Source organism: Bison bison, unplaced genomic scaffold (assembly GCF_000754665.1).
Source record: "Bison bison bison isolate TAMUID 2011002044 unplaced genomic scaffold, Bison_UMD1.0 scf7180017864324, whole genome shotgun sequence".
NCBI classification, from domain to species: domain Eukaryota; kingdom Metazoa; phylum Chordata; class Mammalia; order Artiodactyla; family Bovidae; genus Bison; species Bison bison.
In genome coordinates, this window is record NW_011494896.1 from 9,947,937 (window position 1) to 9,972,383 (window position 24,447).

At 50.9% G+C, this 24,447-nt stretch overlaps 1 protein-coding gene across 1 annotated transcript in view; it reads left to right on the forward strand.

The window, feature by feature from the left end:
- Positions 1-24,447, forward strand: part of TENM4 (teneurin transmembrane protein 4) — an 858,900-nt gene that overhangs the window by 581,456 nt on the left and 252,997 nt on the right. Inside the window, exons 7-9 of the mRNA XM_010853253.1 lie at positions 12,573-12,828; positions 22,510-22,608; positions 24,204-24,439. Of these exons, the coding sequence (XP_010851555.1) occupies positions 12,573-12,828; positions 22,510-22,608; positions 24,204-24,439 (591 nt within the window). The remainder of the gene's footprint in view (positions 1-12,572; positions 12,829-22,509; positions 22,609-24,203; positions 24,440-24,447) is intronic.

The following is a 24,447-nucleotide window of genomic DNA, read 5'->3' on the forward strand; positions in this document are numbered from 1 at the left end:
TTGAGGGGAAAGCCGTGTACCCAGGAAAGATCCACTGTGGCTGCGGCCAACCATCTCTGAGTGGTCTGTTTGAATTTTACAGGCCAGGACTCCATCTAATCCATCTCCGGTCTCCATGTCATGCACAGGCCCTATAGAGAATGACCTCCGTGAGGGGAAGGAAAGCAGAGAAGCAGGGAGGAGGGAAGGGAGAAAAGAAGGGCTGTGTCTCTTCCTTCCCGCCTGCCTTTCTGCCTGCCTTAGTGCCCAGACACACAGCACAGTCTAGGCCGCAGCTTGCCGTGGACACCTTTCACAGGCAGATGCTCATTGACACATACCCCAGGTTCATCTGCCAAGAATGATGCAGCCTTAGAATTAAGACGGGACTCTCCCCACCTCCCCCTCCCGTTTGTCACTTGGGGACACTGGGGCTCAGAGAGGTTAAGTGCCTTGCCTATGGTCACACAGCAATTAGCAGCCAATAGAGACGAGCACAAGAATGCAGTCTGGGCAAACGTATGTTGGGAGAGCGTTCTTGCAGGTTCAGATGGTGGCCCCGCCAAGTTCTTCATTCGCACGCTTAGAACAGATAGCTCTTGAGTTGTGGTGACTCTGAAAATACCCTAGCAGAGCTGCTTACACCTCTCCCGGACAGACTCTGACCCTGCGCCTCCCTCCACACCTGGTTGAGGCAGCAGAGGGCTGCTCACCCGCACCCTGCCCTAAGAGAGCATTCCTCGCTAGGATGAGGAACCCTGAGTGCGTTTGAATGAAGCCTGGGCCTCCTGGTTCACCTGATGACCGCCCTGACACTTCACTTTAAAAGGCAGGAAGTAGGGGACAGCCCTCTGAACCCCCTGAAAGCTGCCCCTCGGGCCCCAGGCCCTCAGAGGGGGGCTCCATCCTCTCCCCCACTACCCCATAGCTCCCTGCTCTGGGTGCCCGGGCTCCACCCCATCCTGCTGCCTCAGGAGCCCATGTTTCTCAACCTGTGGGTCTCTGCTGGCGCCAGCCCCCTCCCCTTGAAACCCCTCCACCCTGTCCCCACCTCAGCATCTAGTCTAAGGTCTCGCTTTTCCTAGAAGCTTCCTCAGACCACCAGACCTGTAACTTTGTGAGATGAGGCTCACTGTCCTGCAGCAGGGCCTCAGAGGATGGGAGCTGGGGGTGGCCTCAGCCTCTCTTCCCTCCCTCCAGTCAGTGCCCTGCGCTGCTGAAAATTGGCCAACCCCTCCTGGAAGCCAGCAGCAAGGGAGCTCAGGCGATTCAGTCCTTGGTGGTCTCATCCTGTGACCGAGAGGGAGTGAAACTGGGGATGGGGGTGGAAGCAAACAGAATAAAACCTGCTCTTAACTGTTCACCCGCCCTAGACTAACTCCAGCTAGACTCACCACTGACTGGATGCCTTTAGGGTCACCGGGTCCCATGCCTGGCTAGCTTTTCTGGCCCCTCCTGCCAGTCATTATAAGAACAGAAAGCAGCCCCTCCCGCATTTCTAGACAGCCCTATTTGGAAAACCACTACCCTGTACAACGGGGCTTTTGCATTAGTTTAGACACTGTCATTTCTTCACTGTTTCTCACATGTGCATGCGTGCTCAGTGCTGTGACCCCATGCCCTGTAGCCCACCAGGCCCCTCTGTCCATGGGATTCTCCAGTCAAGAATACTGGAGGGGGTTGCCACTTCCTCCTGCAGGGGATCTTCCCAACTCAAGCACTGAACCCACATCTCTTGTGTCTCCTGCATTGGCAGGTGGATTCTTTACCACTGAGCCACACAGACCAGCTCTTTAATAGTCTGAGCGTTCACCCAAAGTTCTGTCCTGACTTCATGAACAAGAGAGCAGAAACAACCCCAGTGTGACCTCAGGGCACTCCTTTATTTTTGTTTTACTTTTTTAATTAATTTAATTGGAGACTACAATATTGTAGTGGTTTTTGCAGACAAATGGATAAGAAAGCTGTGGTACATATACACAAATGGAATATTACTCAGCTATTAAAAAGAGTGCATTTGAATCAGTTCTAATGAGGTGGATGAAACTGGAGCCTATTATACAGAGTGAAGTAAGTCAGAAAGGAAAACACCAATACAGTATATTAATGCATATATATGGAATTTAGAAAGAGGGCACTCTTTTTTACTCCCCATCAAGAGTGCCAGAGAGCAGCTTCAGCCTGCTGCCCTGCTCTGCCGGGAGTTGGTGATGGACAGGGAGGCCTGGCGTGCTGCAGTCCATGGGGTGGCAAAGAGTCAGACACGACTGAGCGACTGAACTGAACGACTGGATCCCTGTGTATTCATTCTGTGGCAGTGCTTCCTCCTCCTCCCCATCTGTGAGCACCGCCTAGAGTCCCTGCACACTGGCCGAGACTCGGCATGGTCAGCACAGCGGTTGGAGTGAACGGAAAGCATGTGTTCAGGGAGGGGAAGGAATGGGCAGAGAGAAGCACACAAAAACGCAGCCCTGACCCCTTGCTCAGACCAGCAGTTCCCATCTGGATGTTGCAATTTTTATTCCTTCTCAGGCAATAAGAATACGCTGATAGTTATCTCTGACTCTTAAGCTGGGCCCTATGGTTTGCAAGGCGATTTCCTAGACATCTGACAGGAAGCCGAAGCTCAGAGAGGTGCAATGAATTGTCCAGGATTACCTAGCTTGAAAATGACAACCCACTCCAGTGTTCTTGCCTGGAGAATCCCAGGGACAGGGGAGCCTGGTGGGCTGCCATCTCTGGGGTCGCACAGAGTCAGACACAACTGAAGCAACTTAGCAGCAGCAGCACATAGCTTGAAGGAGACAGAAACAGAGGCTGGAAGTCAGGCCATCAGATCCCAGCTGCTGACGGTGGTGACAGAGCTCTGTGGCCTGTCTAACTCGGCCGGGGAGGTCAAGGTTCATTAGCTAAGCTCTCCGCACCGCTACTGTACAGCCTGAGTCAGTGGTAGTTGATGGCATTTTAATGGAAGCCAAATCACTCTTTCTCTTGGCATTCTCAGGCCGCTGGAGTTTTTGTGTTTTATCATAATTAAATACCATCATCTTTCATATCTGCCAGTCTTTAGGGCCCGATGAATGACTGCAACACACACTGGGTCGTCATTAACTCCACAGCCAGGAGACCTTCAGACGCCTGGCGGCTGTTTCTCGGGGTTGGTGGGTGTCCAGCCTGGCGCCCTTTCTCAGAGCCGCCGTTGGCCCAGATCATAGGGCTGTTGACACATTCGGAGTCTTTGCCTGAGCCAAAACTCTGGAAATTTATGTCTTTGTCTCATGAACATGCTCTTATAAAAGGATAGCAGCATGTTTCACTGAAGTTGTGCTAGCTGTCAGGATTCCCGAGGCTGATCTGGGTCCTACCTGCAGCTAGCCCCACCTGGTTCATCCTCCATGTGGCAAACAGGATCTGCCTCAAACACGAGTGTGATCTCAGCCCCCCTGCCTCAAAGCCCAGCAGGGCGCCCTCTCACCCTCCCAGTAGAGGCCAGGTTCTTCTGTTTGGCATCTCCGGGCAACCAGCACACACAACTCCTTCCAGTGTCTCCTCCTGGCCTCTTGCCAGCGCCCCCTCGCAGCCACCCCACACTGGTTAAAGAAGTGCCCCAGGCAGCCTCCTGCGTGTCTGCTGGCGCCCTCTCCTCCCTGCTCCCCCGTCTGGCTCTCTCTCGACTCTGGACCTCCATACCTGCATCACCCAATGCCCAGAATACCCCTTAAGACACAGGACACACATCACTTGTCATGAAACCTTCACGACCCTGATAGACTAGCCTGCTTGGTGCTCCTCAGGGCCGAAGTGTAGGGCTAACGGGAATGTGAGAAACAGACACTTGGGGGCCGCTCGCCACATGACAGGCACGGAGGCTTTCCCTGTGTCCACTCCCTCCGTGTATGTAAAGCAGAGTGGTTAAGAGAGTGGACTCTGGGGCCAGATGCCTGAGTTCAGATTCCGGTTCCATCACTCGGTGGTTTAGTAATCTTGGACAAACTTCTTAGCTTTCCTGTACATTAGTGTCCTCATCTACAAATTGAGGAGTAATAATAGGACCTTCTTTACAGAGATGTTATAAATAAAGCGCTTAGAGCAAGTCACATAGCAAGTGCCCAATAGATGTTAGCTATTATCATCTCCTAGTAATTACTGTTTTGCATAGTATCTGTGGGTGTGTCTCTTGTTTTTACTAAACTGTGAGCAGCTCAAAGGCAGGGTCCGGATTTGTTTCAGCCCTGGATCTCTGTGTATTCATTCTGTGGTAGTCCTTTCTCCTCTTCCTTTCATTGCATTACTATTAAACACTCACTCTATAGGTGAGGAATTAGAGGCTCAGAGAACTTGAGTGATTTGCCCCAAAACACGTAGCCTGTCAGAGACAGAGTAAAGGCTGAACCTCGGTCTGGGAGGCTCCGGAACTCTGCTCTGGCCCCTCCTGTCACTGAAGATAACCACGTTTCTGCCAGGCATGTGCCAACTCTTTCTCTCTCAAGACTTTCTGCTTGGGCACCCCTGTTGTAAATGCTGTAATCATCACAGTGACAGTTTAGCTCTTTATGACTTACCCATTCAGCATGACTTTACCGTAACGGTAGGATTAATAGTTGCTCTTCTTTTTTTTTTTTTTTTTGGCATTATTGCGTTTCAGGCACCTTATGTACGTGATCTCGTTTGTGTCTCATCATTGCCCTATAAGATGAGCATTATCTCCATTTAATTGATATGAAAACTGGAGGTAGTGACATAGGGGAAGTGCCTGTGTTGAGGTCTGTCGCGTGGTGAGTGGCCCACAAGTGTCTGCTCCTCAAATCCTTGTTAACCTCACACTGCGGCCCCGATGGAGCGCCAAGGAACACAGAGCGGGCTGCCAGCCCGTCAGGGTCGGGAAGGGCTCACGACACGTGACCTGTGCCCTATGTCTTAAGGGTATCCTGGGCATTGGGTGATGCATCTGTGGAGGTCCAGAGACAAAAGAGACGGTGAAAGTGGGGAAAGCACACGGGAAACTCCAGAGAAGTCAGGTATCATGATCAAGGTCACACAGCTTACCCATGGCGGAGCCAGACCCTGAACCCAGGGCTGTCTGACATCCAAGCCTCGTCTCCTCCTATTACCTACTGCTCTGCCCGGGGCCCTCAAGAAGCCTCATCGTGGTCTCAGTTCAGGGAGGTGCAGCCCAGAGGCACCAGTGTTCAGGAATTTTGTGCATAGAAAATGAAAGATGTATGAGGTGTTGGAGGGAACCAGCAACTGTAAATATTTGTGGGAACTCAAAGGAAGCAAAAAAACCTTCCCGGAAATTCAGGCTTGCAAAACTCAGATAGGTAGGTAGCCTTTCCTGACAGAGGCGTGCAATGTAACAGTAAAAGTGACTTGTATCTGGGTTGATTTGGACACATACTCGATGGCTGGATCTACGAAGAGAGGGTGTAAACTGGGATTACAGCACAGCCTTGCGAATGTACCAGTCTTACCCCCAGGTAGCAAGGGGTCCACCCACCTGCTTGGCTGTCCCCTCCCCCTTCCCACATTCCACAAATATTTCCCGGGGATGGGGGGTGTGAGTGGAACATGGGCCTTGCCCTCCGGGCACAGCTAAGGGCTCACTGTGCATTTGGGCATCCTCCAGAAAGGGGTGACGCAGGGAAGTGTACATCCTTCACAGTGCGCAGACCAAGGCCAGGAAGGTGACATGAGTTATCGGAGGGCATCCCCTGGTGAGAAGGAATCAGGAACGCGTTCTCCTCTTAGGCCATCTCTGTCTCATACCAGTCAAGCCACTGAAAGAGGATTCGGTACACGCTGAATGAGTGAATGGGTTCTGAGTTCCCTCTAAAACTGAGAGTGTAAATGGGGAGGATAAGGGAAGGGAAGAAGGCCTGTCTGCAGGCTCTCCCCCTCTGTCTTCCCTCCTGGCCACGGGAGCCACTCAGCCCAGAGTCTCCGTTCAGATCAGAGAAACGTTTGCTCCTTGGGAAGGTCATGTCTCTGAGTATACATCCACTGCCAAGCCCCAAGCATAAAGCCTTTCTATAGGAAACCTGGAAAATGTCAGAATCCCCTTTCCTAGTGTTCTCAGAACCAAAGGGAAACAGAGCCCCCAGCAGAAGCTGCTGGAACTCTGGCTCCAGGCAAGAAAGTCAAGGACTGGCTTGCCCCATGGTCTAGAGAGCTCAGGTGGTCTGCTGTCAGTTTTGACCTGCAAATAAGCTTCACACTGGCCTTATCCCCCTGGATAGACTGTCCAGGCCACTCACACAAGCCATTCGCTCAACAAACCTATATTGAGCATCTGTTTGTTTATGGAAGCTGTGATCAACAACCCAGAGGGAACAGGGAATTTATACCCACTACAGGAAGGAAGGACATAAGTAGGCATGCTCTGGGAGATAAGGAAAAGGTGCACCGTCCAGGTTACCTGCTGTTAGCATTCAGTGGAAGAAAAGGGAACTTTGGGGAAGATAGATCAAGGAAGACTTTCTAGACAAGGTGGCAGTTGAGCTGAGCTGCAAAAGATAGAGTGGGTTTGGACCAGAGAATTCCTCACCTCCACAAGAGAATTTCCTTTTAGAAGCTGACACTTGAAAGTTCATCATTTCAGGACTCTTGACAGTTATCAAGCCAGAGCCCAGCATTCCACTCAGTCACGAAGCTGGGGTCTATAGGCTTACAGTCTAGCCTGTCCTGTCCCAGACGTTAGACGCTTGCTCTCTCTTCACCGAGGGTCTTTTTCCTGCCTTTGGTTACAGACTGAGATGGTCAAGCAGCTATCTGTGTTGTATGCAAAGGCACCATGGTTTGGTAGACAGAATAACGACTATGGGTTAATAAGGACCACTCACTCGTTTTGCAAGCCTCAGTTTCCTCTCATGTAAAATGGGAATGATAATGAGACTGCCTTCTAGGGGCGGTCGTGAGCATTAGGAAAGTTACCGTGTTGAAAGGACACGCAGTATGTACTCAAATACGTGGCAGCAACTATTAATATCCATTAGGTGAGATGCCAGGGGAAGGCTGACTGCTAAGGACACGATGGGGCAAGGACCAGGTCAGCCTTCTCTGCTGGCCTCCTGATTACCACTGGGCAGAAGTGCCCTGAACTGGGAGGCCAGGGATAGGGAGGGGCACTCAAGCCGCCCAGGAGGCTGCGTCTCCTGCTGGCTTCTATATCCAGGCTCCAAATGTCTCCATTAAAGTGCTGCCTGAGAGCAGGTGACCAAAACAAATGAACCTCCACAGTCTCGCTTTCCAGCTTCCTTGGTAGCTTAGACAGTCAAGAATCTGCCTCCCATGCAGGAGGTCCAGTTCAATCCCTGAGTCAAGGAGATCCCCTGGAGTAAGAAATGGCGACCCACTCCAGGATTCTTGCCTGGAAAATTTCATGGACAAGAGAGCCTGGCAGGCTGTAGTCCATGGGATCTCAAAGAGTCAGACACATGAGCCCACGTGCACGCATGCACACACCACATACACATTCTCGCTTTCTCTCTGGTCCAAGGCCATGTTTTCTCTGAGTGGGACACTCTGCCTGTTCTACTGGCTCCCAGGATCTCTCCCTTCCCATCAAGGAGCATCTCTGTCAGACCAGGACCACCACATATGGCATGTCTTCAGAGGGCACCATTCATGTTCTGTGGCCTTCTTGGAGACCATCTTCACTGGAGTTGAAATGTTAGCTACTGTGTGGCCCCAGCAAAGCTCTTGGCCTCTGAGGCAAAGGTGTGGCCAGACTGGAGGGTATGGGGAGGGAGCTGATGACAGATGAAGCTGGAAAGACAGGTGTGGATCAAATTCCAAAGAGATTGGTAGACGGGTGTGGGTTTTATCCTGAAAATAGCAGTTAGTAGTAAGGAATCCTTATCTGCTCCAATGGGTTTCTGTTTCTCTTCCCTTGTATTGCTACCCAGCCTCACTCCCACCAGATTTGCTTTGTAACTCGTTGGCATAAAGGACCGGGTTACCTAAAAAGCAGAGCATCTTCTGCTAAGAATAGTCATATCACTGATAGTGCCTCACTCTTGATTGTGATGGTTTCTAGGAAGCTGTCTCCTGAGCCAAAGAAAAGCACAGCCTTTGCAATATCATACCCACCCGGGTTTAGGATCCTGTACTCACAACTCTCAGTCCCCTCTGTGAGGTGCAGCATTCTCAAGAGGAACGAATGACGTGGACTGCTTTGTAAACTGTGAACTTCAGGTGTATTTCCTTCCCATCGACTGTCTCATTTGATATCACTGTGGCTTTGTGGTTCCCTTACTGAACTCTTTTCCCCATTTTACAGTTGAGAAAACTGAGGTGCAAAGAGGTTATGTGACATGCCCATGGTTATCTTGGTCTTAGATCTTTCTCTTTTTAAAAGCATTTTTGTTGGAGTATAGTTGATTTACAATGTTGTGTTCATCTCAGGCGTGCAGCAGAGTGAATCAGTTACACATGTACGTGGATCCACTCTTTCCCTTGTAGGTCACTACAGAGTTTTGAGTATAGAGCTCCCTGTGCTAAACCGTAGGTCCTTATCAGTTATATATTTTACATATGTATGTATGTCAGTCCCAAATGTAAATTGGTACAAACTTTATGAAGAATAGTATGGAGTTTCCTTAAATAAGCATAGAACTACCATTTGATTCAGCAGTTCCACTCCTGGGCATATACCTGGAGAAAACCATAATTTGAAAAGCTACGTGCATCCCAGTGTTGATTATAGCACTGTTTACAATAGCCAAGACACAGAAACAGCCTAAATGTGCCTTGACAGAGGCATGGATGAAGATGTACGTATACTTACCTGGCAGGGGAGATCCCATCATCATGAGGATTTGGTACATATATCCAGTGGAATATCACTCAGCCATAAAAAAGCCTTAGGCCTTTTGAAACTGAGGCAGTAGCCCCGATGACCTCTGAATTACCTTCAAGGCCAGTCTTCCCTCTTCTTGGAGAATGTGCTATTCATTCACAGGACAATGAAGCTAATGTGCCAAATAGCTTCATTGTCCTATTCTGTAGAATCTAACTTTGACAGCTGTCCTTCATTCGGTCTCAGTCGCTGTTGACTCAGATTGGCAGTGTTCCTTCTGGGGTGGCTGGCTAGGTCCATGGGTCACACCCACATACATCTTCTTACCAAATTTTCCATCAGCCCCACCCATGGTGTTCTCTTCTGTAAGTGCTTTCTCTTTTTTTGCAATATGGGCAGGCTGAGAATTTTTCAAATCTTTTTGCTTAACAGTTCTTTCTTCATTTCTCTGTTCTCCTATTTTACTCTAAGCTGCCAGGAGGAACCAAGCCACTTCTTTAACACTTGGCTTCAGGATCTTCTCAGCAAAATATCTAATTTTTTTGGCTCACAACTTCTACCTTCCACAAAACACTGGGACATGAGCATAAGTCAGCCAAATTCTTTGCCACCATGTAGCAAGGATCACCTTTTCTCTAGTGTTCCAGTAACATGCTCCTCCTCATTTCTGAGGCCTCATCAGAATTGCCTTTAATGTCCATTATTTCTATCAACATTCTGTACATGTGTGTTTCTGTATTCCCTAAGAATATGGATGCTTTCTCTACACATCTTTTTTTTTTTTTTTCCTGAGCTCTCTCCAGAATCACATCTAACAGTCCCCCCACAGCAACATAGTCTTTTTTTTTTTTTTAGCATGCACCTCAAAACTTTTGCAGACTCTACCCATTACCGAGTTCCAAAGATACTTCCACATTTTTTAGATATTTGTTCCAGCATCATCATACTGTTGATTACCAGTTTCTGTCTTAGTCAGCTTGGGCTGCTAAAACAAAGTACCATAGACAAGGTAATTTAGACCACAAGCATTTATTTCTCATAGTTCCAGAGTCTGAGAAGTCCAAGATCAAGGTGCAGGCAGATTCAGCGTCTGGTGAGAGGCCTCCTCCTGATATGAGGATGGCCACCTTCCTGCGATGTCTCCACGTCATGCAGAGAGAGAGTGCTAGCTCTCTGGGCTCTTTTTCTAAGGGCACTAATCCTGTCGTGAGGACTCCACCCTCGTGTCTTTATCTCAACCTTGTTACCTCCCAAGAACCCCACCTACAGATACCATTGATTTGGGGTTAGGTGTTCCACTTATGAATTTTGAAAGTGAAAGTCACTCAGTCATGTCTGACTCTTTGCTACCCCATGAAATAGTCATGGAATTCTCCAGGCCAGAATACTGGAGTGGGTAGCCATTGCCTTCTCCAGGGGATGTTCCCAACCCAGGGGTCAAACCCAGGTCTCCCGCATTGCAGGCGGATTCTTTACCAGCTGAGCCACCAGGGAATTTTGGAGGGTCTAAATGTGCAGTCCACAACAATGGTTATGAGATTAATAAGTGGCAAAATCTAGAATAGAACCCAGTATCCTGACCTTCTTTACCCTCATAATACTCTTCCTGTGAGCATAGCTGAGCGGATGTTACTTTAAGATGGTACTCCAACACTCCAAGTAATTAGAAGGAGTAAATAAAATATAAATATTTATATATAAATAAAAATTTATATGAATATATATACTGCTACTGCTAAGTCACTTCAGTCGTGTCCAACTCTGTGCGACCCCATAGACGGCAGCCCACCAGGCTCCCCCGTCCCTGGGACTCTCCAGGCAAGAACACTGGAGTGGGTTGCCATTTCCTTCTCCAATACATGAAAGTGAAAAGTTAAAGTGAAGTCACTCAGTCGTATCCGACTCTTAGGACCCCATGGACTGCAGCCTACCAGGCTCCTCTATCCATGGGATTTTCCAGGAAAGTAATTGCTTCATCTGTAAAATGAAATGCACACAATACCTGCTTGTAGTGGGTTGTGAGGATTAGCTGAATTAACACAAGTAGGCTCAGAATAGTGCCTGGCACATAGTTAGTGCTCCAGAAGTGTAAGTGGTGCTTTTTAACTGCCACCCCCACCCCAGACACCAGCATGGCTCATTCCCTTTACTCAGAAGCCCATCACTGACCATCTGATCTAAAGTTTCATCACTGCCCCGACATACACAGGCCACTGCCTCCTTCCCGGCTTTGTGTGTTCTCAGATTTATCACCATCTTGGTAAACTACATATATATACATGTATTTGCTGGGCTGTGCTTAGTCACTCAGTCATGTCTGACTTTGCAGCCTCGTGGACTGCAGCCCGCCAGGCTCCTCTGTCCATGGGGATTCTCCAGGCAAGAATACTAGAGTGGGTTGCTGTGCCCTCCTCCAGGGACTCTTCCCAACCCAGGGATGGAACCCAGGTCTCCCGCATTGCAGGCAAATTCTTTACCATCTGAGCCATCAGGGAAGCCCAAGAATACTGGAGTGGGAAGCCTATCCCTTCTCTAGGGGGCCTTTCCAACCCAAGAATTGAACCAGGGTCTCCTGCATTGCAGGAGGATTCTTTACCATCTGAGCTACCAGGGAAGCCCAAACTATATATGTGTGTGTGTGATATATATATATATATATATAATTTACCGAGATGGTGACTATATATGTATATATGGGCTTCCTTGGTGGCTCAGACGGTAAAGAGTCTGCCTGCAATGCAGGAAACACAGGTTCAATCCCTGAGTCAGGAAGATCCCCTGGAGAAGGGAATGGCTACCCACTCCAGTATTCTTGCCTGGAGAATTCCATGGACAGAGGAGCCTGGTGGGCTACAGTCCATGGGGTCGCAAAGAGTTGGCCATGAATGAGCAACTGACACTTTCACTTTCATAGATAGATAAGTATGTATATGATTTGTTTAACTCATTTGTTTCCTTTGCTGTTTAATCTTACATATAACTAGTGATATCCAAATCTTATCATGCCTCAGAGTCACCTGGAGGGTTTGTAAGGTCAGATTTCTTGGCCCCACTCAAAGGTTCATGATTCAGTAACTCTGGGTCAAGACATAAGAATTTTCATTTTTAGCAAATTCCCAGGTAATGTTGAAGCTATGGGTTCTGGCCGTAGCCTAAAAGTATCAAAGAAACAGTATGAAGTCAGTGACATGTGTTGTTGTTTAGTCTCTAAGTCATGTCTGACTCTTTGCGGCCCCATGGACTGCAGCACGCCAGGCATCCCTGTCCTTCAATGTCTCCCAGAATTTACTTAAATTCATGCCTATTTATCTGGTCTTTGTTTTCTTTTTTTAATCTTTTCTGTCTGTCTTTCTAACTCAGATGTAAGCTCAGTGAGGACAGGACTTTTGTCTGCTTTGCTCCCCAGCACCTAGAGTAGCAGATACTCAGTAAATGCCTGTCGAGCACTTGTTTATTGACTGCATGATCGTGCCCCGTTGGCCAGTTCCCACGGCTGGCATGGGGCTTCCTGGGTAGCTCAAACAGTAAAGAATCTGCCTACAACGTGGGAGACCTGGATTCTCTCCCTGGGTTGCGAAGATCCCCTGGAGAAAGGCATGGCAGCCCACCCCAGTATTCTTGCCGGGAGAATCCCATGGGCAGAGGAACCTGGCGGGCTACAGCCCATGTGTCGCAGAGTCAGACACGTCTGAGTGACTTGCTCTTTTCACGGCTGGCCTGGCTGCTCCTGTGTGGCCCCCGTGTGGTCCCCATGGGGCCGTCCCCACCTCGCTGACCATGCGTGTTTGTACCCTAGATCACCCGGGCGGCCTGCAGAACCATTCTCGACTCCGGACACCGCCGCCTCCGCTCTCGCACGCCCACACCCCCAACCAGCACCATGCGGCCTCCATTAGCTCCCTGAACCGGGGCAACTTCACTCCAAGGAGCAACCCCAGCCCGGCGCCCACAGACCACTCGCTGTCTGGAGAGCCCCCCGCCGGCGGTGCGCAGGAGCAGACCCACGCCCAGGACAACTGGCTGCTCAACAGTAACATCCCACTGGAGACCAGGTGCGGGGCGTGGGGCGGGCTGGGGCCCTGAGGACAGGAGACGGCCGGGCTGAGATCCCCGGGGCTCTGAGGCCCTGGCGGGGCTGTGCTGCGTGCCCACCACCTGGCCCGTCCTGAGCAGCAGGGTCCCAGGGATCCGACTCTCTAGCTGCCAGAAAGAAGGGCCGTGGGATGGAGGGGAGAGAGTACTGGGGCTTGGGAATCAAGCAGCTCTTGAGGTTCAGGGCTACCCTGCTGCTCACTGAAGGTGTGAGCTTGGTCAAGCGGCCTCCCCCTCTGCGCCTCCCTTTACTACACCACAGGGCTGCTGCTGGATGGAAAGCGCTGTTGTAACAGTAGGTGAGAGCTGCTGTGTCTAAGCAGGCTGGCATGTGGCAGAGAGCAAGCTCCCAGGGTCTGATTTGGGCCCACACCTCCGCCATTCCCTTCCGTGATTCGGTCCCCCTTTGCCTGGCGTGGCACCTGCGTGGTGCCATGGGCACCACCTGGGGACCAGGCAGGAGTAGCCAGTGGGTAGGTGGCTGCTCAGTGACCGTCTCCCCTGCCCACCTCTCCTCCTCCCCTGTCGGCCTAGCCGCTCTATCCCCAAAGCCCTAACAAGCCCTAACATGGATGTATACGGGTTTGTGTGATAAAATGGTAGTCCTCGCAACTTGAGGAAGTAGATATTATTATTGTGACCCCAGCTGACAGATTTGGAAGCTAAAACTTGGGATAGGTGACTAGTTCAGGTCCCATCACAGTCCACGCACAGCTGAGATTTGAACCCAGGTGCCCCGGCTCCTGGGTATGGGGCCATCTCCCTGCACCCCCACCACCTGCTGCTGGGCTGGACTCTGCCTCTCCTTTCTCCCAGCTTCCTAGGATGTTCTTTTCAGCTCAAGGATCTCAGTCAGCCTCAGTTCCTACCTGTCTTCCTTCCCTTTGCTACATCACTATTTTTCCCAAGTGGAGATGATTCTTTTAAGATTATGAAAACCATACAAGCCCACTGGGGAAAGCGCAGAAAGATATAAAGATGAAAATTAGACGCACCCGCCAGCCTGCCACTCTGAGACACGTGCTCTTGACTTTGGGGGACGTAGCCTTTCTCTACTTGCTCTGAACCGAGGACAGAGTGTCCCAGGCTGGATGTTTGGAACCTCTTACTCTTCTGCCCTATTTCTCAAAGTAGTGGGAAACAGAGATTTTAGCCTCTTAAATCCCTGTTCCTTATCTGGGAAGAGGACAAAAGTCATGTCACATATAAGGAAGTGAAGTTAATCCACACATGGGAAGCGGACCCATCGGACTGTGCCTGGCACATGGCTATGATACTCCCACCTTGAACTTGTGGGTCCAGTGAGAGAAAACCAGCATCCTTTTGTGTCTTTTCATACAGTCATTTTTTCCTAAAGTACATTTCTCACAGGTATGGCCCAACCCCTTCCCCAGTCTCTTAATTAATATGTCTGTTGACAGCCTTTAAAATCATGTGTGACTTTTCCCTGCGTGCTTCATTTGCTCTCTTCATGGACAGAGTCAGATAATTGTGTGCCTTCCCGAGCAGAGTAGCTTAATTAGATCCCCAGTATTCCCAAAGTGCTTGCTGAATGACGGCACACGATCAAAGGAAGCCAGCAAGTAATCAATGGCTCTCATTCTCTGAAGGGAGTGTGGCAGCCACTCCCTCTGCTTAGAAGTTTGTGTTTCTCACATAGCATCAACGTAGGTGTTTCTCCAAGTTTCTCAAGGGATAGGAAGATAGAGGAGAGGACCAGCAGCAGGGTTGGTCTCCTGATGGCTCTTGGAGATATGAAGGTGGTCCCAGCTTAACTCTCCTGCCTGGTCAGCCAGTGCCCATCTGCCCTCTGTCCTCCCACTTCCACTGCTCAAACCACAGGAACTTTGTTTTCTCTCTTCTTAACACTTTATCGTTCAACTGATATCTTATAGAGCACTTAGGAAATAGAAATAAGCAAGAAAAGAAAGTTACCCATATCTACCACCAGACAGTAATCATTATTAACATGTTGGCATATGCTTGTGTTTATGTAACATTTTCTTGTTTATCTAAATCCATACACATATATAACATAATCTTGTAAATTTAATATTCAGTGTTTGTGTGTATAGATGAGTGTACACATATGTGTGTTTATCAGTATTTCAGCAAAACCTTGGGCCTCACATGCCCCTGTGCCTTTGCACATATTCTTTGCACAACTCTCTGCCAGAGTCACCCTCCTCCTTCCTTCTTGGTCTAGCAAAGTCCTACTTGTCCTTGAAGACCCAGATGAGACGTTGGAGGAAGGCTTCGTCTGTGACCGCAGAGTTCTGTGCATCTAAAAATAGCCTGAAGCTGGGAGAGGTGCCTAGTACAGTGGATAAGACAATCAGAATTCTGGCTCTTAATACCAGCTGGTCAATAGCACAAAACCAACAAGGTAGAGTTTAGGAGGGAGCCATGTCAAGTCTGGGAGATAGGGTCACAGGTAACTGAACAACTTGGTGGGGTGAGAAGGATGCAGGCTTTATAGATCAGATGGATGTAGATGCCTACCTTGGCTTCAGCGCTTCCTGGCTGGGAAAATTCCTTAACATCTTTGGACCTTGATGTCCCCACCTGTAAATTGGGATAAGACGTCATATCTCTTAGCTTGGGAGCTAATATATGAGCACACCGCACAGTGCCTGGCATTAAAAGACGTGCCATAACAGTTGTTTCCCTTTTTCTCCCATGTGTATCTGCTGCCCATATCAACCCTGTGAAGAAAAAGCCATTCAAAAATATGTATTAAGGTGCTGCTCACCAGAGGAGTTGAGAGGAAATTGTGGGTTCTCTCTCTTCTTTACTTTGAAACAGTGAGTTTGACCCTGACATTTTGAGGGCACAAGTTGTTCAAAGCACAGGTTTAAAGGTCAGATGCATCCTATGATCAGACCCTCACCCCAGTGCTCACTAGCTGCGGACCTCGACCTTACAAGTCTTCATCTCTGCAGGGGAGAAAGTGCTAGTGAATTCCTGTTCTGATGATCTACTGCTGCATAACCAACTACCCCAAGACTTAGTGGTTTAAAGACCATCAGTTGATTGTACTTCACAGCGTGAGTTGAGAGTTCAGGAAGAGCTCGGGTGGGCTGGCCCTCTGCTCCACAGGGGGTAGACGGGAGGCAGTTGTGTCTGGCTGTTGGCTGAGCTGGTCTGAGGATCCAAGATGGCTTCACTCATGTGCCTGACACCCTGGGGGACACCGCTGGGAAGCTGGACTTAGGTTGGGGGCACCCTCTCCTTCTCGTATAGTCTCAGGGTGTCTCTCCACGTGGCAGCTCAAGGCTCCACTGTGCTGAGACAAGAAGCCGTTGATCCTCCTAATATTAGGCTTGGCCTGGAACTGGCATGGTGTCACTTCTGTCATATTCTGTTGGTCAGAGCAGTCACAGGCCAGCCAGCTTCAAGGGAGAGACAATAGACCCCATTTCTCAAAGCGAGAAGAGCTGAGAATTTTCATCCTCCTTGAATCTACCGTACTGCCTCATCAAGACGTTGGAGCAGTTAACAAAAATAATGTCTGCATAGGTCTTAGCACACATGCACGCTCAAGGGCTTATCATGTAGTTATTTGTTGTCCAGTAAATATTCAGCAGTGCCTACTGTGTGCCAGAGAACAGACTGTAGCAGTAGGCTAGAGATCAGCACCGGAAACGTGTTTTAACTGCCTTGCCTCAGGATCCCCCAGCACACAACATAGCCTTGCCGCCTGATGGGGGTTTGATAAATATTAACACGCAAGCGAAATGGTGTGAATGAATGATGGAGCAAATGAATGGATATGTACACTCACCTGAGGCCTGAGCAGGGCGCAGGGGAGACGTCCCAGGGGCCCTGGTGCCAGGGGACACCCTGGTGAAGAGCAGGAGTCCCCAGGGAGAGGCAGGGAGGAGAGGCGGGCCGGGGGAGACACAGGCTGAGCTCAGCCCAGGGAGCCCCAGAGAGCCGGGCCTGTTTGAGACGGCTGCCCTGAACAGCTTCGCCACTCCCCATGCCAGAGAAACAGCCACAGGCCCCTCCCTAATTGTCGCACTGAGTCTTGGTTGAGGGCAAAAATAAATAGCGGAGCAAATACCCTAACAGCTAGTAGAGTGACCAGGAGGGGTTTCTCTTGGATGCCGGCAGGAGAAAAGAGGCTACCAGGACAAAGAAGAGGAAGGACTTGATTAACCTGTTCCTTTCCCTGCCCCGCCCTGCTATGCCGCTGGCACCCCCCAGGGTGACCGAGGCCCCCAGGGAGGAAGGAGATGGGGTCTAGCTGTGCTCCCCAGAGCTGGGCTGCGATGTTGCTTTAAGCCCCGCAGGTGCGTCTGTGGTCCATTCTGGTGGGAACCACGTGTTGAGAGTCCCCTAAAACCCAATCCCCTTCTTTCACCATCTGAGGCATCAGATGTGTGATTGAGTTCACAGGGCCTGCCTGATGAATAACCCGACAGGCTCCTGTCGGATAAAGGGGAAGCCAGAGCAGAAGGCAGCCAGACCTCAGCTCTAGCTCATCTGATCACAGGCCTGGTCTGGGAGCCTGGGGTCCACTCCGCGGCCACACTCCACTGGGGGAACAGCCATGCCCACCCCCAGGGATGGGAGGCCATCCCCTGGTCTCCAGCCCAGCCCTGACGCGCTTCCCAGAAGGGTGCACAGTGTCTCCTGGTGCTCCAGGCCAGCTTCTGAGCATTGCTGGGAGCTGACAGAACCCCACGGACTCTGTCATTTGGTGATTCGATCACAGACATGACACAGCCACTCCCACGCGGGAAGCACAAGGTCTAGTGAGGGAGGCAGGGCTGTCTGCATAATGCTCTGACCAGGGAAGCCTCCCAGCAGAGAGGACTGTGGGACCGCCCCCTCCCCTGCTTAGAAGCACCAAATAATAACCATAACAAACACGCAGAGAGTCCATACTGAGTGTGCTAATGAGCTTCCAACCAGGGAAGCTCATTAGAGACTAAGTGCCCAGGGTTTTATTAAGGGCTGGTCACATGGACACCTCACCTCCTGCCTGGCATGTATCCAAAATCCAGACTCCCAGAAGGAAGGTAGGTGTTCAGCATAAACCCTGGTGTTTATGCAAATAGTTGAGGCCCAGTGAGTCAGTCCCTCTTATCAGTTGATGGTGGGACCCCGCCTGAACCCTAAGTTCCCAGACACCAGACAAGCCGACACACCAACCTTATAAGCATGCCTTTAAAAGGATAGCTGTCAGTACTGCTATCTCAGTTCTTCTGCACTCCTCTGCTATCTTAGCTCTTCTACACTTAGCTCTTATTACCCTCCTCACTGGAGAAGTGAAGAATCTAAAGAACAGAAAACTTAAGAAACTTATCTAAGGAGCCACAGCCAGTGAAGGGCAGGGCCACAACCATACCCGGGCCAGCCTACTCGGAGTTTCTGCCCCAACCACTGTCCAGTGCTGCCTTTATGATCATTATAGGTAGTGTCCTGGGGCGTGTACGAGTGGAATTTCAGGGGATAAAGGAATTCCGAGACGAGAGTTGTGCAAAGGCCGGGAGAGAACTTGGATTTTGGGGGAGAGGGCTAAGAGTTGGCTGAAGTGGGAGCTGCAGGGCATCCCTGTGGAGATGACAGTAAATAGGGATCAGTGACCCTTGAGTTCCATGAGCAGGAGGGCGCACTTTACCCTGTGGGTTGGGGCCTGGAGCGGTAGACGTGAGGGTGAGTAGCTGTCAACATCTTTCAAATCGAGAGGGACATCATGGGAATGGCATGCAAGACCTGGTTCACTTTTCTATGTTCATCCTTCCACTCAAATGCCAGCTCTGTAACTAAATTTAAGTGGTTTTGGCTGAGTCTCTTACACCCAAGCACCCTGTGGGAGGGTCTCAGCTGCAGGGTGTGGAGTGTGAGCCCTGCCTGTCCTGCTTTGTCTCAGGGCCCTGTGGGTAGAAACCTGGTCCAGGACAGTGGCTTGTGGTGAGAAGATGGGCTGTGGAACAGGGCGGTCCCAGAAGAACCACTGGCCTCTGCAGCTCCCCAGCCACTTCCTCTCCCAAAGCCCTGTCTTCTGCATTTGGGAGGCAAGCTCATCCGGCCCTGGGTCAAAGAAATGGAACCCTGCTTCAGGCAGCCCAGTAACTGATCCAGGGCCTCCCCTCAGGCTTTGAAGGGAGCCAGTCCCCTCTCCTCTCTACGAGGAGCTCTCAGTACCGTCTAGCATTACTCTGCAGTGCCCTCTCCAAGCCTTGGCTGCTCTTTCCTGATAGGCAGCTTGATGAGGTCAGAGAGATCTGGGTTTGAGTCCCGTCTCTAGCTTTTCATTGCTGTGTGATCTCAGGCAGTGTCTTAACATCTCTGGGTCTCAGCTTGCATATCTGTAAAATGAGTTAACAACAGCCAGCAATGAGAGGGTCAGATGAATCTGGAGGCCATACCTGAGCTCTCAGCAGCAGTGAGCTGGAGACCCTGCAGGACTGTAACCCAGGGAGGGCTCAGCAGCTCAGGGTCCCCATCAGGAAACCCTCATCACATTTATGTTTCAAAAGAACCAGAAACCCAGATGTTGGGGGCAGAGGTAGACACAAAATGTACTGGGGACTCTTGAACTGGGCGTTGGGTCACCGGAGCTCTCATTCCAGTTCTGCCACTGACTTGCTATGTGGGTGGGAGTAGGACATGTGTCTCTCTGGGCCTTGGTTTTCTCAGAGTCAGATGCGACCTAATAAATTGACGCAGACTCAGTTTTGAAAGTACGAAATAAGGCTTGTTATTTTAAGGCAAAGGCTTCCCAGGTGAAACAGTGGTAAAGAAACTGCCTACCAATACAGATGATGCAAGAGATGTGGGTTCGATCCCTGAGTCAGGAAGAACCCCTGGAGGAGGGCATGGCAACCCACTCCAGTATTCTTGCCCAGAGAATCCCCATGGGTAGAGGAACCTGGCAGGCTACGGTCCACAGGGTCACAAAGAGTCAGACATGACTGAGCACACACACAGCACAGTTCAAGGCAAAGCAGCCTCTGAATGGGCAGCATTTCAGCAAGTGCGCGTGTACCCCCAAGTTCCTGAGCGATCTAGACGATTGACCTCGGAGTTAGTGCGGATGTGGACGCTCTCTCAGGGGATGACACGCACTCTGTCACTCTAGAGACCCTTTTCTGTCGTGTTGCCTTTTCCCGTTTGAATGGATCTGTACTTTCAGGAGGTAGTTGCCCATTCTCTGTCTCTCTCTTTAAAAGTTTCCTTTAAAATTACAATATTAAAATGGCTCTTATTCCAGACACTGGAAAATCCCCACTGTTAACGTTTTGATCTTTATCCTTTGTCCCTTTTCCCTGAATATATTTACTTGCTACTGATGCATCCCCTGGGGAAGGAAACGGCAACCCACTCCAGTATTCATGCCTGGAAAATCCCACAGACCAAGGAGCCTGGTGGGCTACAATCCATGGGGTCGCAAAGAGTAGGACACGACTGAGTGACTTCTGTGTTGTGTGTGTGTGTGTGATGCATCTAAAAGATTAGATTTGATGGTCTAAGAGCACAGTCCTCAGCTAGTGATACAGGCCAGACCCCGTGTGTCCTGGTGAGCGTGCCACGTGGCCACTCTCAGGCCCCAGGAAGGCAGCAAGAGCTCAGCTCTGGGGTCCCTGGACAGGGGAGTGAGGGCCTGCCCAGGCTGGGCGGTATAGACTATGAAGAGACTGCAGATGTCCTCCTGAAATGCAGGGAATAGAGGGAATAATAATAGAACACCCCCTGTGCTACCCTCAGTTAAACACCAACTACATGCTCACGATATGCCAGGCACACTCCCCTTGGTATACCCCATCACCCGCAGTAGTCAGCAAGTATTTGAGTTCTTTCTACCATCTGTCAGGCACTTGCAGGCCAGGGGCTGAGAGAAGCAGACCTTCCTGACCCCAGGGCCTGTGTGCTTCCCACTGGGTCACACGACCTCCCATCAGAAGGCCTCCCTGCCTGGGGCCAGAAATGGGGCGACTCCGAGGGACTTCCGCTCCCCTGTGGGAACTCTGGGCTCTGTGGGATGCCCCAGGGGTGGCTTCCAGAACCGGCTGCCACCCAGATTGCTAGGTATCCCCCACCACGGTGGTACTCAGAGGCTCGGCTGCAAAACAGTGCTGTCTGAGCCCCTACAGTCCCTGGGAAGGCCAGTGGAATGGCGCTCTGAGACAGTACTTACAGCCCCTCCTTTGCGAGTCTGTGGGGCTGGGCAGGAGCAAAGCCACAGGCTGGGCAGGTTATGGGCAGAGAGGGCCTGACCGGGCCTGAGCTCCGATGGCAGACAAACTCAGTCTTCAGTCTGGCTCTGCCACTTGCTTACTCTATGATAGAACCCTGGGACTTCTCCAGGCCGTGCCATGCATGCCAGCCTACAAAACAAGGATGCAGTGGAGACTTTGCAGGGTTGTTGGGGAAGAAAGATTTACACTGGATAATAGTTGCACAGCTCTAGACAGTGGGAAGTATACAGTGGATCTAGGGTGCATGCATACTAAGTTCCTCGGTCGTGTCTGACTCTTTGCAACCCTGTGGACTGTAGCCCGCCAGGCTCCTCTGTCCATGGGGTTCTCCAGGCAAGAATATTGGAGTGGGTTGCCATGCCCTCCTCCAGGGGATCTTGCCAACCAAGGATCGAACCCACATCTCTTACGTCTCCTGCATTGGCAGGCAGATTCTTTACCACTAGCACTGCCTAAGAAGCTGAGATGTAGGTTAGGTAGCCACTGTTATGACTAGCCTTGGTGTTTATTTCTGTAACCTTTGCCTAAACTCTGAAAACACTTTCAACATTCCTCAGTTGTTCCTATAGCAACCTGTGAGTTTAGCATTATTAGCCCCATTTTACAGATACAGTAGGTTAAGATTAGAAAAGGTTAAAGTGTCTACACAAAGTCACACAGCAAGAATGCGGCAGAAAGGGGGCTTGAATTTAGTTTTCCAGTTCTCAAGATCTGGTCAAAGTCAGAAGGATAGTCTCTGGCAGGGCTGGCCCCAAAAGGTGACTTTCTGCAGTCAGTCCTTCCCTGAGGCACAGACAGCAGAGGGTATCCACCACGGGCATGCTCAAAACAATTCAAATGAGGTGGCAGCAACCCTGAAACATCGGGAAACAAGACCCCACGCACTTGTGTGTGAGTGGTGTCACTTAGCAGGCACAGTTGAGACCAAAGTGGCGAGTGTGTTGACCTTCATTCTGGGTCCCAGAAAGCCGCAGTGCATGTGGGGGACGAAAGAGCCCCCCGTCTCTGTGGAGCTCTGTCCCTGCCAATCAGTCATCACCCAGGTCCCCGCACTGCCAAAGGACCCATTCCCTGCTCTGTACAATGGGGACGACACTGCCTTCCTTGTACCGTGCCTCTCTTAAAGACCTGAGATAAATGGATATCATGCACCTAGCTCAGCACATAAGCCATAATCAGTCTTCGCCAGTCAGAGATGCTGATGCACACAGCTGGCAGACCTACAGGTTTGTATGGAGGGTGCTCCCTCCAGATGCTCTGGGCCAGGCAGACCCTGGGCACCGGGCGTTTGCCCACAGCCCCATCGCCTGGAAACCACGCCCCGCTGGTCTTACGCACAGCTGCACCAGTCAGCCACTTTCTGTGTTTCTCTACTCTCCCCTTCATCGATGCATGACTCATGGCTTCATTCATGTCTCCATGTGTGTGTAGAAACCTAGGCAAGCAGCCATTCCTAGGGACATTGCAGGACAACCTCATTGAGATGGACATTCTCAGCGCCTCCCGCCATGATGGGGCTTACAATGACGGGTACGTGACGTTCCCATGCTCCTCCCCTCTGTGTGTGCTCTCCCTGTGGCTCCTGCTCTTGCATGCTGACCCTGAGACCTTTCCCTGGGACCTCCTGGGGGAAGTGATGAGGCCATGTTGCATGCCCATCCCCAAGCCTGTGTTCAACTTGCAAGAGTTTATTCTTGGAGTACGCTATCCCCCAGCATATTAACAGCAGTCTTGTTAATATGGTGCTCCCGGCATCTCATTGGCTGCCTTTGACATCCGGAAGCCATCTCATGTAGCCGCCTCTATGCAGCACAAGCCCTGTGTTGTATGTATACTGGCCCTGGTGTTGTATTCTGTGGCCCGAGGCCTCTTGCACCCCAGCAGGGTACAAGATCCCTCTCAGTCTTACCTTCTTCCCTAAGACTTCGGGGGCATTCAGTATAACCAGTGCACCCCGTCTCCCAGGCCGTGTCCCAGTCTTCCCATGGCCGTGGTTAAAGGCAGGCTGTGGAGGATTTCCCGGCACCTAGTTTGGCCACAGCCATGTGCTTTGACCTTGCCATGCTGCCCTCAATGCTATGGCCAGGCTGCAGGACACAGTTGCTTGTCTGTCCGCTGCTGCAGCTGTTACCAGGGGCCTGGAAGGCAGCAGACTGGCTTCTGGGCAGAGTTCTTTGAAGGCATTTGCTGCCATTCGCTGTGTAACAGCCACTACGGGACTCTTGACCTTGGCAGAGTTTAGTAGTGGTTTCTTGGTTCCCACCCCTACCAAAGTGAAAGTGAAACTGAAAGTCACTCAGTCCTGTCCGACTCTTTGCAACCCCGTGGAATATACAGTCCATGGAATTCTCCAGGCCAGAATACTGGAGTGCATAGTGTTTCCCTTCTGCAAAGGATCTTCCCAAACCAAGGATCGAAGACCCAAGTCTCCCGCATTGCAAGTGATTTCTTTACCAGCTGAGCCACAAGGGAAGCCCAAGAATACTGGAGTGGGTAGCCTATCCCTTCTCCAGAGGCTCTTCCTGACCCAGGAATCCAACGGGGGTCTCCTGCAGTGCAGGCAGATTCTTTACCAACTGAGCTATCAGGGAAGCCCAACTCCCTCTAAAAAAAAAAAAAAAAAAGTTGGTATTCCATTCCTCCACCATGGTACAAAAGCAAAGGATGTATTGGAGGAGAGGAAAAACTGGCGGTTTCATAATCTCCGGGGGAGGGGCGGGGGTGAGGGCAGAATAGGATTTTAGGCGTTTTCCAAGTTACTGCAATAATTTTAGAAGACATCTAGTTCCTTCTCCAAGAAAACAGCATCCCAGCCCCCCGTGGCTTCCCAGGAAAAGGATCTCAGCACCCAGCCTTCTGTCCAGCTGGGGTGGGTTCCCCATGGGCAGGGCTGTCCCACTCGTGTTTTTGTGGAAACGTGTCTCCGTGTGCCCTGTTCTGTGGTCCGGCACATGATTTTCCTTATTCTCTGTCCCTCCGTCTCCTCCGTGGTGGCTCTCTCTCTCTCTCTCCGTCTCTCTAGGCTCTTCTGCATGCTTCTTCCACCGCTGCCTCCACCCTCAGGTCAGTGTGGGCTCCCGGGGCGCCGGCTAACCCTGCCGCCCCCGGCTTCTCTCCGTCCACAGGCACTTCCTCTTCAAGCCGGGAGGCACCTCCCCGCTCTTCTGCAGCACGGCGCCGGGCTACCCTCTGACGTCCAGCACGGTGTACTCGCCGCCGCCCCGGCCCCTGCCCCGCACCACCTTCTCCCGCCCGGCCTTCAACCTCAAGAAGCCCTCCAAGTACTGTAACTGGAAGTGTGCGGCCCTGAGTGCCATTGCTATCTCGGCCACGCTGGTCATCCTGCTGGCGTACTTTGTGGGTAAGTAC